The sequence below is a fragment of the Mobula birostris genome, chromosome X (genome assembly GCF_030028105.1).
Source record: "Mobula birostris isolate sMobBir1 chromosome X, sMobBir1.hap1, whole genome shotgun sequence".
Classification (NCBI taxonomy): Eukaryota; Metazoa; Chordata; class Chondrichthyes; order Myliobatiformes; family Myliobatidae; genus Mobula; species Mobula birostris.
The window spans coordinates 57198078-57213211 of NC_092402.1; the positions used below are offsets into that span (position 1 = coordinate 57198078).

The window sequence follows — 15134 nt, forward strand, 5'->3', positions numbered from 1 at the left end:
CTTCTTGTAATTTCCTCAAAAAAATTGCAGTAGGTTAGTCAGGCAGGATTTTCTTTTCAGGAAATCATGCTAGCGTTGGCCTGTCTTGTCATGTGCCTCCAGGTACTCCGTAATCTCCTTCCTAATAATAGATTCCAACAACCTCCCAACCATTGATGTCAGGCTAACAGGTCTATAAGTTTTCTTTCTGCTGCCTCCCACCCTTCTTAAATAGAAGAGTAACATTTGCAAATTTCCAGTCATCTGGTACAATGCCAGAATCTATCAATTCTTGAAAGATCATTGTTAATGCCTCCACAATCTCTCCAGCTACTTCCTTCAGAACCCAAGGGTGCATTCCATCAGGTCCAGGAGATTTATCCACCCTCAGACCATTACGCTTCCTGAGCACCTTCTGAGTCGTAATTTTCACTGCACATACTTCACTTCCCTGACACTCCTGAATGTCCGGTATACTGCAGATGTCTTCCCCTGTGAAGACTGATGCAAAATACGCATTCAGTTCCTCTGCTATCTCTGCGTTTCTTGTTACAAAATCTTCAGCATCATTTTCTATTGGTCCTATATCTACCCTCAACTCTCTTTTACCCTTAATATAGTTTAAAAAGCTTTTAGTATCTCCTTTGATATTAATCACCAGCTTCCTTTCATAGTTCATCTTTTCCTTCCTAATGAAAAGAAGGAAATAGTTTCTTTCTCCAAGTTTTTAAAAGCTTCCCACTAGCTTTGGCTTCCTTGTATACCCTCTCTTTTGCTTTTACTTTGGCTCTGACTTCACTTGTTAGGCATGGTAGTGTCCCATTCAAAGATTTCTTCTTATTTGGAATATATCTGTCTTGCACTTCCATCATTTTTCGCAGAAACTCCAGCCGCCCTTCTTGCTAGTGTTCCTTTCCAGTCAACTTTGGCCAGTTCCCCTCTCACGCCATTGTAATTTCCTTTATTCCATTGAAATACCACACATTGGAATTTAGTTTCTCCATCTCAAATTTCAAAGCGAACTCAATCGTATTGTGATCACTGTTACCGAAGGATTCCTTAACCTTAAGCTCTCTTATCATCTCTGGATTGTTTTACAATACCTAATCCAGCACAGCTGATCCCCTAGTGGGCTCAATAACAAGCTGCTCTAAAAATCCATCCCTTAGACATTCTACAAATTCCCTCTCTTGAGGTCCAGTACTGGCCTGGTTCTCCCAATCCACTTTCATGTTAAAATCCCCAACGATTATCATGATATTGCCTTTCTGACACATCTTTTCTATCTCCTGCTGTAATTTGTAATCCATATCCCGGCTGCTGTTTGGAGGCCTGTATACAACTGCCATTTGGGTCCTTTTACACTTGTCATTTCTTAACTCAACCCATAGAGACTCCACACCTTCTGATCCTATATCATCTCTTTCTAATGATTTAATATTATCTATTATACACAGGACCACACCACCCCCTCTGCCTACTAACCTATCTTTCCGACACACCGTGTATCTTTGGACGTTCAGCTCCCAATGGCAGCCATGCTTTAGCCAAGTTTCAGAGATGGCCACAACATCATACTTGCCAATCTGTAGCTGCGTTCAAGATTGCCCATTTTATTTCTTATGCTGCATTTTCAGTTCAGTATTTGTTGTTTTTTTGCTTAACTGCACCATGCCTCTATTGCCCTGTAACTCATCCAACTGGCTGTGATTATGCCTCATCTCCTGCCTGTCCTTTCTATCATCTCTGCTGCACGCTATCTTTGATTTATTTCTGTTTTCCCCTTCCTCAGCCTTTTCACTCCGGTTCCCATCCCCCTGCCAAATTAGTTTAAACCCTCCCTAACAGCTCTATTAAACCTGCCCGCTAGGATATTGGACCCCTTTGGGTTCAGGTGTAAGCTGTCCTTTTTGTACAGGTTGTACCTCTCCCAGAAGAGGACCCAATGATCCAGGAATCTGAAGGCCTGCCCCCTACACCAGTCTCTCAGCCACACATTAACATGCCTGATCATGCTATTCTTGCACTCGTTTGCGCCTGGCACAGGCAGTAATCCTGAGATTACTACCCTAGATGTCCTGCTTTTCAGCTTCCTACCTAACTCCCTGAAATCTCTCTTCAGGATCCCCTCCCTTTTTCTACCTACGTCATTGGTTTGGAAGGTCCAACGGTCAAGAAGGCAGTCTCTGCAAGTGTCGTGGAATGTGTAGAGCAGGACAAGACACAGAAGGTGCCCTGGTCATCCACTGCGCCTAGTCTCATCTCCAGCCGTCTCGACTCTGTCTTGCCACTGGATCCAGATGGGAATTGGGAAGAGAGACTGAGGCTGACACCGCGCAACTCTCCCTCACTTAAATCCAAATCACGCGCTAGTCTCGACACCATCATAATGGTGTCAAAGTCCTCATTGGCATCGACGATGGACGAACACACACCTATGTCATTGGTACGAACATGTACCAAGACTTCTGGCTGTTTACCCTCTCCCTTCAGAATACTCTGCACCCGATCTGAAACATCCCGTACCCTGGCACCTGGGAGGCAAGACACCATGCGGGTATCTCTATCAGGCTGACAGAACTTCCTGTCTGTTCCCTTCACTGTGATCCACTGCATTCCTCATCTTCTTCTCTCCCTTCTGTGCTTCCTGTGAGGTTGCTGTGAGCATTTTCTGTCTCACTGCAGGGGAGATATCCCTTCCAATATGTAAAATCCTCGCACTCCTTCCATATTTTCCCTTTCAAGAGCCACATGAATGACCACTTTGGCTCTGTTAGACCAGTCCCAGATCTGACTCACAACTAAGCCGACACGGCCTATTTGCTTCTTAGAAATTTTGGAGGTCTGATCATCCCGATTTAAAATCCAAAATTAAAGTTACCCTGCCTTTTTGACGTGCTTAGTTAAATTCTTCATTTACCTTTACAGCCACTTCACAGTTATTACTAGGAACCCATCTCCCGAGACAGAAAGAATGACAGAAAGAGATAAGTGGTAGAACAAACTTGTATTTCAGTAGCACTTTTCACAATATCTCAAAGTGCTTTTTGGTTTGAAATCTTGTAATGTAGGAAACATGGCAGCCAATTTTCAAAAAGCAAAATGCCAGAGACAGCAATGGGATAACACCACACCATGGACTAAAGATTTGGTCACGTGCATATGAAAATCCATTTTGTTTCTCATCATGGAATTCAGTTTCTATATTTTACAGGTCACATTGTGCCATTCTGAAAGTCTAGCTGGCACTTCTTTGTTGCGAATGACATTTCTGCCAATAATGGATTTGCCTTCATTTAGAGTGTTGCTTGGGAAAACAGATCACACTTTTCGGAGTTGAGCCTGTCACTGGGCATGCTCAGATCCACCAGTTATTTCATAGTATTGCTTGATCTGTAGCAGCACACATTAAAGGAGCTTTCCCCATTGCTGGTACCAACCTAACACTGTGAGCCAAACTCAGACAGAGTCATAGAGTCCATGGTGACTATAACTACCCATCTCTACTAATCTCATTCATCAGCACTTGGTCCATAGTCTTGGTGATTTAAGTGCTCATCCAGACACTTCTTAACATTGCGAGAGTCCCTGTTTCCACTACCCCTCAGGCAGTGTGTTTCAGATTCCAACACCAGCTCTGCGAGAATCCCTTCTAAAGTTCTTACCCTTACATTAAACCTATGTCCTCTGGTTTTAGACACTTACGTAATAGGGCAAAGTTTACTATCTACTCTATCTATGCCTCTCATGTCCAACCTCAGTCTCCTTTGCTCCAAAGAAAATGAGCCCAGCCTCTCCAATCTCTGAAGTTCCCTTTAAGTTAGATAGTACCTCCACTCCCATCCTCATTTTGCCCCACACAAATTACCCAATCTCTCTAACCACTAGTCAACAAAGGAAGCCGTTGGACTCTCCCCTGCCTGGCCCTGCTGCCGGCCAGACCTTGCTACTTCCCTGCACCGGCTCTGCCAAGCTACAGCACACAGAGGAAAGTGTGAAAGGGGACTCAGTAGTCCCCAATGACTGCAGCCACTGTGGGAGCTCGCAGATTTCTATGCTTTGCATTTGAGGGACGAGGGATCTTTGACATCGGGCCACGGCCTTTGAAATCACTGAAAGGCTCAGAACATCACATGTAAGAAACATGGTCACATCAGTGCGCCTCCTTCCACCATGGCGCTGTAGGTGCAGCCTAGATGTTAACCTTAAAGGGCACAGATTTGAGTGAGCAACTGAGAGACAGTTAGTCCTTCAAACACTGCATTCCATCTCATGGTTATCAGGCTCTTGGATGGACTCTCATACATTGAAGATGAACTCCTGATCTCCCAATCTTCCTCATTTGGCCCCTTTGCACTTTATTTCACTTTCTCTGTGCCTCTAACACGATATTTTGTAGTCTGCTTTCCTTTTGTATCATCTCATCTGTACGGATGGCACATAATCAAAAGCTTCTCACTCTATCTCGGTAAATGTGACAATAATAAACTAACACCAATTCCAATTAATTTGATCATTATTGATCCATACCATAACTCTATTTATCCCTCCATATTCTTACCTAATAAAACACCATCACTGCAGCCTTCTTGCACAGAAATTTTCAAACTTCCTCCCAGCCACCCTGTGGAAAGGTGCGTCCTGCTTTCACCACTGAACTCACTTCTTCACTCTTAAAATCTTGCCCCCTTATTCTGAATTCCCTCCGAAGAGAAATCCATTTCTCTCCCTCAACCCTATTGAATAATTTTAAATATCTCAGCTACATTACCCCTCAACGTATACTCAAGGGGGGTGATGCAAAGTAGTAGTTTTATCATAGTGTTACCATTTTAAGCCCTGGCATTATTCAGATACGCCTGCACTCCATCCTATTCAATGGCATCCTCATGTACTACAAATTAACTCTCACAATACATTAATTGATTCCGTCCTATCCCTAGGGTGTGTACTTTATGATGCCAAAGTCTAAAGTTCTGAAACTCTCCCAAACTCTTTGCCTTTCGCTTTCTTCCTTCCTTAAAATAACTCTTCTGATAAATTTTCTTATCATGTGCCAAGATCTCTTTGACAATGCCCAATATTGAATCATGTCGGATAACCTTCCTGTGAACACAGCTCGGGGCATTTTTATGCTGTTAAAGGTGCTACACAAATGCAACTTTCTTGTTATTGCTGTTGCTGTTCTGTCAGGGAGATCTTACAAGCAGAGACAGGCAATATACGATCTCTAATCAAAATTTATCCCTGCTGAGTCATGCAGATATTTCAAAAAGTTTGTATGGGTCCAATCTTTGCTCAACCTGAGTCCAAGCCAGGCAGTGTCTTGATTTTTGGTTACAACTGAGTCACTAATGACAGATTGAAGTCTTGATTACTGAAACAAGCAAAGTGAGTCATTGACACATTAGTCGGTATCAAACAGCAGATGGAGCATCATATAGACACACAAGAGATTGCAGATGCTGGAATCTGGAGCATAAAAACAAAGGCTGGAGGAAGTCAGCAGGTCAGACAGCATCTGTGGGGGGAATTGACTGTTGATATTTCTGTTTGAGACTCTTCATCTGGACTGAAAGAGTGGAGGGGAGACAGTCAGTACAAAGGTGAGGGGAAGGGGTGGAGGTGATGGGTGGATCCAGTTGAGCAGGAGCAATCAGCAGATGGAGGAGGGAGATAGTGACAGAGGCTGGGAGGTGAGAGGTGAGGGTGACAAAGGGCTGCAGATGGTGGGTCTGATCAGAGAGGAAAGTGGAGCATGGAACCAAATAATGGAGGAGGGTGGGGCAGGTGGGAGCAATGGGAGGAGTGTGTGGATGATGGGGAGGTGGAGTGGGTGGGAGAGGAGAAACTGACAGGATAATGGGGACTGGACTGGGTGTAAGAGGAACTGGGTGGATCAGAAGGAAAGAGAAAAGGGACAGAGGGAGCAGGTTACTTAAGTTAGAGAATTCAACATTTATGCCATTGTATTATAGACTATCCAGGGGGAGTGTGAGGAACTGTTCTTCTATTTTGTATTTAGCCTCTCTGTGGTAGTGAAGAAGCCAAGGATAGACAGGTAAGTGTGGGTATGGTGGTGGGGGGGGTGGGGGGGGGAATTAAAATGGCTGGAAACCAGGATCTCCAGACAGCCATGTGATAGTGCTCAGTGAAGTGTTCACCTAGTCTGCAACTGGGTCTCTTCGACGTAGATAATCATTTAACTAGATCATCAACTAATCATTAAAGAGTTATTTATTCTGGCAAATTGCATTGTTAGTTTCAAATGAGGGAGAAAGGCTTTTATATTAACTGAGTCTGACACAGGTCAGTTCTAATGTTCATTTTGTGATGACCAAGTGATTGAAGTGGTAGAACACAATAGAACAGGGGGTCATGTTATCTCAGATCCAGAACTGGACTTGAAACACAAATACATTTAAAATTTAGCCAGTTAAAAAAAGAATTATTGATTCTCTGCTCTGGAATTCCATCTTTAGTAGTCTTTATGTCTAAGTTCCCAGCTTTGCTAAAAGCTCTTCATGAGGTGACTTGTAAAACTTGGGCCCTAATCCTAAACACTGGAGCACATTGCTCAATTTCTTAAGAGCTCTTAGCTCTCTTGATACTGGGCACAACATTAAAGATTAGTTTTGGAGTCTCTCTCTTCCCGCCACTTCAGGGCGGCTCTTATTCTTAGTTCTTTATCATACACTTAAACCTGTTTTTCAAGTAAAAAAGCCCGTGCTTCAGCTGGACATTTGCTTCTGGTGACTTGGGGTATCGGAATTCTTTGTAAGTTTTCTCGCTTTCACCAGCCTTGCTCCAGGGCAGTTTGATCTTGGTGGCGTGATCCACAGTGACATCATCACATGACCCAACATGGAGAATGCCCAGTCCATCAATAAAAAACTCTGTCAACAGGAAGCATTGATATAATTATTAGCTCAATTCACAAGGCAGCAGCGACAGATTCAACAAGCCATTTTGCCTTATGCTTAATCTTCAACCCATAGAGAAATGCCAGCTCCCAAGGGAAGAACCCATCAGACCATATGTCATAAGAGAAGCATTAGGCTATCTGGCCCATTGAGTCTGTTCCACCATTTGATCATGGCTGATTTACCATCCCTCTCAACCCCGTTCTTCTGCCTTCTCCCCATAACCTTAGATGCCCCAACTAACCAAGAACCTATCAACCTCTGCTTTAAATATACTCAATGACCTGACTTTCATAGCTTTATGGCAATGAATTCCACAGATTCTCTACCCTCTGGCTAAAGTAACTCCTTCTCATCTTTGTTCCAAAGAGATGTCCTTTTATTCTGAGGCTGCGCCCTCTGGTCCTAGATTCTCCCACTATTCTCCATGCCCACTCTACCTAGGCCTTTCGGTATTCGGTAGGTTTCAATGAGACCGCGCCCCCCCCCCTCATTTTTCTAAACTCCAGCAAGTTCAGGCCCAAAGCCGTCAAACAATCTTCATATGTTAACCCTTTCATTCCTGGGATCATTCTCATGAAACTCTTCTGGACCCACTCCAATGCCAGCTCATTCTTCCATAGATATGGGGCCCAAACTGCTCACAATACCCTATCAGCCCTCTTCTCCATCCTCTTATTCCCCTACACCCCTGCAACCTATTCCCTTACACACACGCCCTTCACTCGGTTCCTTTGCCACATATCTTCACATTGTTGTTCCTTTCCGCCTCTCGTGGCGTTTCTTTCGCATTTGTCTGTTTCTTTTTATGAGGCCGAGTTGCTAGCTCAACACTCAACCCAGCACAGATGGGAAGCGTGCAAGGAGACGGCCGGATTCGAACCTGGGACCATTCGCCTTGAAGTCTGGTGTGGATGCCATTACACCACCGGCTGACATATCTACACACTGGGGGGCAATCTACAGTGGCCAACTAACCCACCAACCTGCACATGTTAGGGATGTGGGAGGTCCTAAGATTGTTATTTCATTTAACCAATACATCATCACCATCCCCTAGCCACAAGGTTGAGATATTTAAAACAGAGGTACTGATAGATCCAGAATAAATGTCGAACACAGAGGAGAGCACAGTGATGGTCAGAGAATCATCAACTTCACCCCATGCTAGCCGCTCACACCAAACGCACTGTAACACATCACCTACTCACCTGAATGTGCCACCCTCGTTAGCCTGGGGTCAAACCCCACCTGCTGCACTTTGTCCGTGCGGGCCAGAAAGAAGTTGACCACACCATCAGTGACCACGCAGTTTGGGAAGCCCTCCAACATGTGGTAGTGACCCATACGAGTGTGTAGGCAGTCACCTTCCTCTCCACCTTGCTCCACACTGATCTGGTGTCGGAAAGTGGTGGCAAAGCCAGTTTTCTCTCGCACAGCCCCTCCAACCTGCAGTAGGGCACATGAGCAAACGGGAGAACTCGAAACCACTGTAGTACATGCTTGAGGCCACAGCTCAAAGGACAGCTTTTATCCCACTGTTATAAAACTCTTGAGCAGGCCTCTCAGATGTTGAAGATGAACCTTTGATCCTCTGATCTACCTCATTATGACCTTGTACCTTATTGTGTGCCTGCACTGCACATTCTCTGTAACTGTAACACTTTATTCTGTTTTCCGTTCTCTTTTTTTACCATCTCAATGTGTCTGGATGGCATGCAAATGAACACTTTCCAATGTATTTCCGTACATATGACAATAATACTTTAGGGCCAACACACCCGTGTTGATTAACAACCACCCATTTACACCAGTCCCATTTTACCCTCTGCACATCCCCGTCAACCCTTCCCTCCCCAATTCTAGCACTTATTCACACTCGTGGTAACTTACAGCAGATAATTAACCCACCGGCCTACATGTCTTTGGGATGTGGGAGCAAACCTGGTAGAAACCATGTGATCACGGGGAGAACATGCGAACTCCACACAGACAGCACCCAAGCTCAGAAGCTGTGTAATTATGTTAAGGCAGACATCACTGGTAGAGCCCCGAACACGAGCTATAATGCTGAACAGCGAACAAAGGACATTTTAAATTTGGACTAGTGTAACAAGTTGGGTCCCATGGGATCCAGGGCGAGTTGTCATATTTAATTCAAAACTGGCTATGGACCATACTGGTAATGTAATAATCAGGGCGGGTGCCTTTAATTTTAAAGAGACTGGGAAAATCAAATTGGTAAAGGCATTCTTGAAGGTGGGCTTATGCAACAGCTTCAAGTGAACTTCATAGAACAATATATTTGGACCTAATTAGGGATGAAATATTTAAGACCAGGATTAATCATTAATCTCTGAGTAAAATATCCTCCCGCAAAAAACATTGGTAATGGGATAAAACTTTATGTTGATTTAATAGTGACAATTTTAAGTCCTTAAGTCTTAAATAAATGTAATTACATAGTGTGGTGGACAAGTTGGTAAATTCGTTTATTATTGTCACATGTACTGAGGTACAGTGAACTTTGCTCTATATGCCATTCACACAGATCATTAGTGCATTGAGATAGTAAAAGGGAAGACAATAAATGATTGTACAGTGCAGTACAGGAAGATAACACAGTGCAAAGAATTCCGTCTCAAGAAAGAGTCTGGTGAACCTTCACCGCACAGTAGGATGGAAGGTGAGGAGCAGAGGAACACTGCCTATGCCCTGTCCAGGAAGGGGGGTTGAGAGCAGAGGTACGGGAAATGGATGAGATGCGGTCAAGAGCTCTGTCACCTTTGGCAGAGGGGGAGGCACGATTCAGAAAGAAGGAAGACACCTCAGAGGTACCTGTGTGGAAAGAGGATGGGAGGGAATCTGGAACTAGGGGGCATGGTTTCAGAATGAGAGGTCACCTTCCAAAGGCAGAGACAAGGCTGGTAATCTGGAATGTGCTGCCAAGGGAGATGGTGGAATCATGCACAATCAATATGTTTGAGAGGCATTTAGACAGACACTTAAATAGGAAAGAGAGTGAAGGATATGTTCCTATTGCGGGCAAATGGAATCAAAATCAATGGACAGAAATGTCAACATGGAGAAGGTGGGCTGAAGAGGCAGATTCAGCACCACTCCATGACTCTTTGAGGAAGACCTTGTTCTTTCAGAAGGTTGTAAATCGCTGGAGCTCTTCCTCAAGAGAGCCGTGGAGGCAAAGTCATTGAATATTATTCCCAAAGACTTTTTCCCAGGGTGGAAATGGCTAATACGAGGGGGCACCATTTTAAGGTGGCTGGAGGAAAGTATAGGGGAGGATGTCAGAGGTAGGTTTTTTAACGCAGAGAGTGGTGGATGCATGGAATGCCCTAGAAGGGTGGCAGATACATTAGGAGCACTCAAGAAACTCTTAGATAGGCACATAAATGATGGAAGAATGGAGAACTATGTAGGAAGGAAAGGTTAGATTGATCTTAGAGTAGGTTAATAGGCCGGCACAAGATAGTGAGCCAGATGATCTATACTGTGCTGCAATGTTCTATGTTCTACTGAATGTTCTAAAAAATATAATAAAGAATGTAATTGACAAGATTCTAAGAGTCTGCAGGGGAGGTGAAAAGTTATGGAGAACAGGCATAGAAGGTTGAAGCCAATCAGCAGTTGTGCTGAATGGTCGAGCAGGCTTGAGAGGCTGAGCCAACTATCTCTTACATTCATATGTCCAGTAGCTGCCAGCCAGACAACAGTATCAATACTGGGACTCCACTGGGTAAATGGTAAATGACTGGTCCTGCAGTCCAGATGGGACTGCATCCCAGGGTGCCCTAATCCTACACAAGAGTGACTTCCTGACAACTGAAACATTAAAACTCTGGTCTTACCAAGTCCAGTGTTGTTTTCTCCAAAATGTCCACTAGCTTTTCAACCTTGGTATTGGCAGTAAAAATGAAGTCATCGTCCACCCAGAGTAGATATTTGGTTGTGACTTGGGAGATAGCTAAATTCCGTCCAGCAAACCAACCCTGCGGAGATCATACGTGCATTATTTCTCAACAAACTCACAGACTTCATCTTCTCTCTCTCTCTCACACATATCCAAGTAAAAGTCCATGACACAGCTCAATTAGACCTCTCTTTCCTCACTAACTATGAATTGGCAGCAAAGAGAGTTGAAGGGACAAGGGATAGTTGGAAAGCTGTTTTTACACGAGGTATTTTTTTGGTAGCTTAATGGCAAGTTTCACTCAATAATAGCCATTCTGTACTCTGGTGTGGCTTAAGAGTGTGTTTAACTGTTGATGGCTAGCATGGATACTAGAAATGGAATGAGATATGCTATAAAACTGCCATCCCACCAAGGCCAAGTGCAGAAACCTAAAAGACAGCAGTCATTAAGAGTTTTCAGGGATGAAAATTTTCCTCTGTCTCACTTGTTCTCAACATCTAATGTCTACCAAAATTGTTGCTGTGGTGGACAGTGAGGAAATTCACCTAAGTTTACAACAGGATCTAGATCTATGGGCAAAGAAGTAGCAGATAGAATTTAACTCAGACGAGTGAGAAGTGATGCATTTTGGGGAGTTAAACAGGGCAGGATTTACACAGTAAATGACGAGGCCCTGGGGAGTGCTGTAGAACAGAGAGAACAAGAGGCACAAGTACATGGTTCCCTGAAGGTGGTGACACAGGTAGATGGGGGGGGGGGGTGGTTATGGAAATATTTGCTGGATGGCTGTAGTGGAGTTGGCAGCCCAAATGGCCCGTATCTATGTTGTACCTCTCTCTGACTCAATGAGTGTTTTGCATGCAGTATACCTGTATATCTACACAAAACTACCAACATTAATTTGCCTAAACTTTAAAAATAAAATCGGAGCCCAGTGAATGAAAAAGGAAGTAAAGGCTGAATTTAAAATGGATTGAAGGATCAAAACCAGTCGTGGCAAATGACTCTCTTTAGGGGGAGCAATGTTTAGCAGGTTTCAGTCCTGTTGTGATTAATGTTCAAGAGTTAAAGGTATCAGGCATGATTTTAAAATTGGAAATGACACAAAACTAATAAGTGTAATTAACAGTGAGCAGCACGGTAAGAAACCTCAAGCAAACAGCATGTGGAAAAGTGTGAGGTGTTACAGTTTGGAAAAAAATACATGAGAAGTGGCAATGCAAGTGCATCAAAAGAAAACAAGCCTATATTATCACTTACACTAGATGTTGAGAACAATACAGATTTGCATTTGGAATTTGTTGCGTAGAATTTCCCCTCGTCTGTCCATTGTGCCTGTTCTTAATTTACTTCGGGTAACTTCCTTGTTACCAAGGAAGAAGAACCGCCTCTTGCTGCATACTAGGCAGAGTCAGGGGAAATGGCTGACACTAGAGGTTCCTTGGACCCACACAGGAGCAGACTACCCTTATGGAGGTGAGGCCATCAAGCTGAACCACCAGAGGATTTGTTTTTTGTTCTGTAGGCCAATAAATTTCCAACCCCCCTGCCCCCCAACATCATTATATTCACAGGAGCATGGCTGAGGTTAGTTGGACTTGGGCAACTTTCTCCTCCAGGAAGGAAGAAGGGTGTCAGAGTTTCCAGCTGCCAGAGATGCATCTATATGCCCTGGGTTAACAGCGAATTAAACCTCAGTAGGGTCAGCACTGGAAAATGACAAAACCATCACCCCCAGAGTAAGAGTTGCTCAGTATTTAGAACATATTCTGATGGTGAGCACATTTCTACTTAGTTCACCTCATTAATCTGCCAAAGGCTTTCTGGATCTGGTTTCAACTGTTAAGGTGTCCACAAAATACATCAGTAGTAATAATAATTCTCTTCATTCCCAAGGTCCAAAACCCAACCCCCTCCCACCCCCACAACTCTTCCCAATTTCCCAGTCTACATTAAATCCAGTTCACCCACCTCACTGCCTTCACTGACTCTTGGATTCCCACCACACAATTAGCAACAAAACCTTCAGAACTCTGGCCCCCACAGTCTCAACTGCTTCCCTCAAGCTGGTTTTGATTCAGACACAGCCACAAAATCAACCTCTCTGACAATGGCCTCAGCTACCTTCTCTAATCTCCTTGCTTTCTCGGTTCAAGACAGATATCCAACTGCAAAACACCTTGAGGTATTCTGTGCATTACAGGCAGAATATATAGTGTCAATATGTTTTACTGAGAGCAAGGGACAATATATCAGGACTGGAAAACGTTGTCTGCATTTTCAATTGTATAATATATTATGCATGACCTGTATTATATAGTCAGTCTAACTATTTTTCATGGGGCTTAGTATCACCAAGAAAGCAATATGTTACCTTTAACATCACAAAACATCTCAAGGTGCGTCACAGGAGTGTTATCACACAGTAAGCTGTACATGGAGAAGGAAGGGCAAATGATTGTAAGTATGGCTACAGAGAGACGTTTGAAGAAGCATCGCAGAGGGAAAAAGTGGAAGAGAAGAGAAGACAAATGAAGAGGCAATGTTGATGCAATGAAAGGTAAGGGTTAGAGAAGGAAAGGCCATCCGTGGACAAAGACTTCCAGATTCTGTTCAGCTCCTATTCAGGATATCAATACAGGTAGTTCTGCTATTATGATGTGGTTGCATTCCTAAGAAACTTACCGTCATATAAACCTGTGTCATTAGAACAATGAGAAAAGACAGGTTGGGGCTAGAGAGTTTCATACTTGCAATAACAAACTTATTTTTTCCTGCAGTGTTTTCAAAAATAAAGATGTTTTTAATAGCTATGAGTTTATTCTATTACTGAAAGCCAAGAGTACTAAAGGCTGTATGTCATGTTATTACTACATATCATTGCAGAAATATCAATAGAAGCAATGGCTTGTCAACTTCCAAAGGAACTCCTGTCTGTGGCCTCCCGTGATGAACGTGGCGCCTGTGTTCTTCAGAGACACTGCTGGCTGATTACTGGGTGGAGGTTACAGGGAATCAGGGTTTTATAAGCAATTTGGCCCATATAATGCAAATAGCATTCCCTAATCCATCAATTGCATTATACCCAATTCACGTTACGTAAACACCCGTTATAGCAGAACTACCCGTATTAACCAAGGGAGAGTGTGAATATATCAACCTTTGAAAGTGCTACATGATATTGATGTCCACAGTATAAGTAGCTGCTTTCCTTCTTAAACTACTGTTTATATTTTTTCCTATATTCTGCCCTGCCTAACATCTGCACCCTTCTTCTCTTGTTCCATTTCCCAAGCTGGGACGGCAGGGAGAAAAATCTCTTCCCGACACTCTGGAAATGGCCAACAAAAGGTTTGTGGATATTTGTCTCTGTTGTCTCTCTCTTCTTAAGCAAACAATGAGATGAGAAACCTCCTCCTGTATTGACCTGGCAATCTCCAATTGCCTCCTTCAAGAGATCCAATATTGTTCCTAAATTCTCACTATCTCCCTCAGTTACCACATATCCATATGTTGTACACACCCAACTAATGCCTACTTGTTTGGTTCTTGCCTCATTTAGTAAAGAGAAACCATACTACACCTTCCCAAATGGCATGATGTAATGCTCAATAAATGGTCCTTCAATCTTTTGTGGTTTGTTGCTGTCATCCGCGATTACAATGGTGACATTGGGATAAAACTTCCTAATGCTCGATATCAGCTCCCTCAGCTTGTCGTACCTTAAGAATGTTTTGGTTGCTATAGTCACCAATGCACTGATGTTATATCCTAAAACACAGAGAATAGTTAGTGACCACCTTTACTTTGAAGTGATTTATTAGATATAACACACTCTTTCCATATCATGTTTTAGATTTGGTTAATAACTGGGCTGTGAAATTGAAACTGACTGAGGAAGACATAGATGACCAAATTTGCTTGCCACCCGTCCCTTTTTTGGCTCTTTCCAGAACCAGTAGACCTATTCCTCCTTTTTCAGCTTAAAGGAAGCAGTGCAACCTCATCAGCATTGATCACAAATGAGTATTTAAATAATAAATTGGGATCTTATCTGAAGATTTTTACTGATGGCTTAATGGACCCAGAGAGCAGTAGGGCAGGATTTGGGATGTATGTGTCTCAACTTGGAGTTAAGATTGGTCCCTGGGTTTCAGATGGTCTTTCTGTCTTTGCAACAGAATTATTAGCAATCCTCTGGGCCTTATGGTAGATAGAAGACTCTCGACCACGTAGGGTTATCATCTGTTCGGATTCTCCTGCTGCCTTAGAGGCTATAAAAGGGAGTAAATCAAAAGCTC

General features: G+C 43.3%; 1 protein-coding gene across 3 annotated transcripts in view; it reads right to left on the reverse strand.

Moving 5' to 3' along the window:
• Positions 1-2981: 2981 nt before the first annotated feature.
• The window catches only part of LOC140191570 (beta-1,4 N-acetylgalactosaminyltransferase 1-like), a 115875-nt gene continuing 103722 nt past the window's right edge, over positions 2982-15134 (reverse strand). For all 3 annotated transcript variants that reach the window (XM_072249083.1, XM_072249081.1, XM_072249082.1), the window contains 4 exons: positions 14417-14604; positions 10769-10909; positions 8114-8351; positions 2982-6875 (listed from right to left, as the gene is read on the reverse strand). In XM_072249083.1, the coding sequence (XP_072105184.1) occupies positions 6658-6875; positions 8114-8351; positions 10769-10909; positions 14417-14604 (785 nt within the window). In that variant the 3' untranslated portion in view covers positions 2982-6657. The remainder of the gene's footprint in view (positions 6876-8113; positions 8352-10768; positions 10910-14416; positions 14605-15134) is intronic.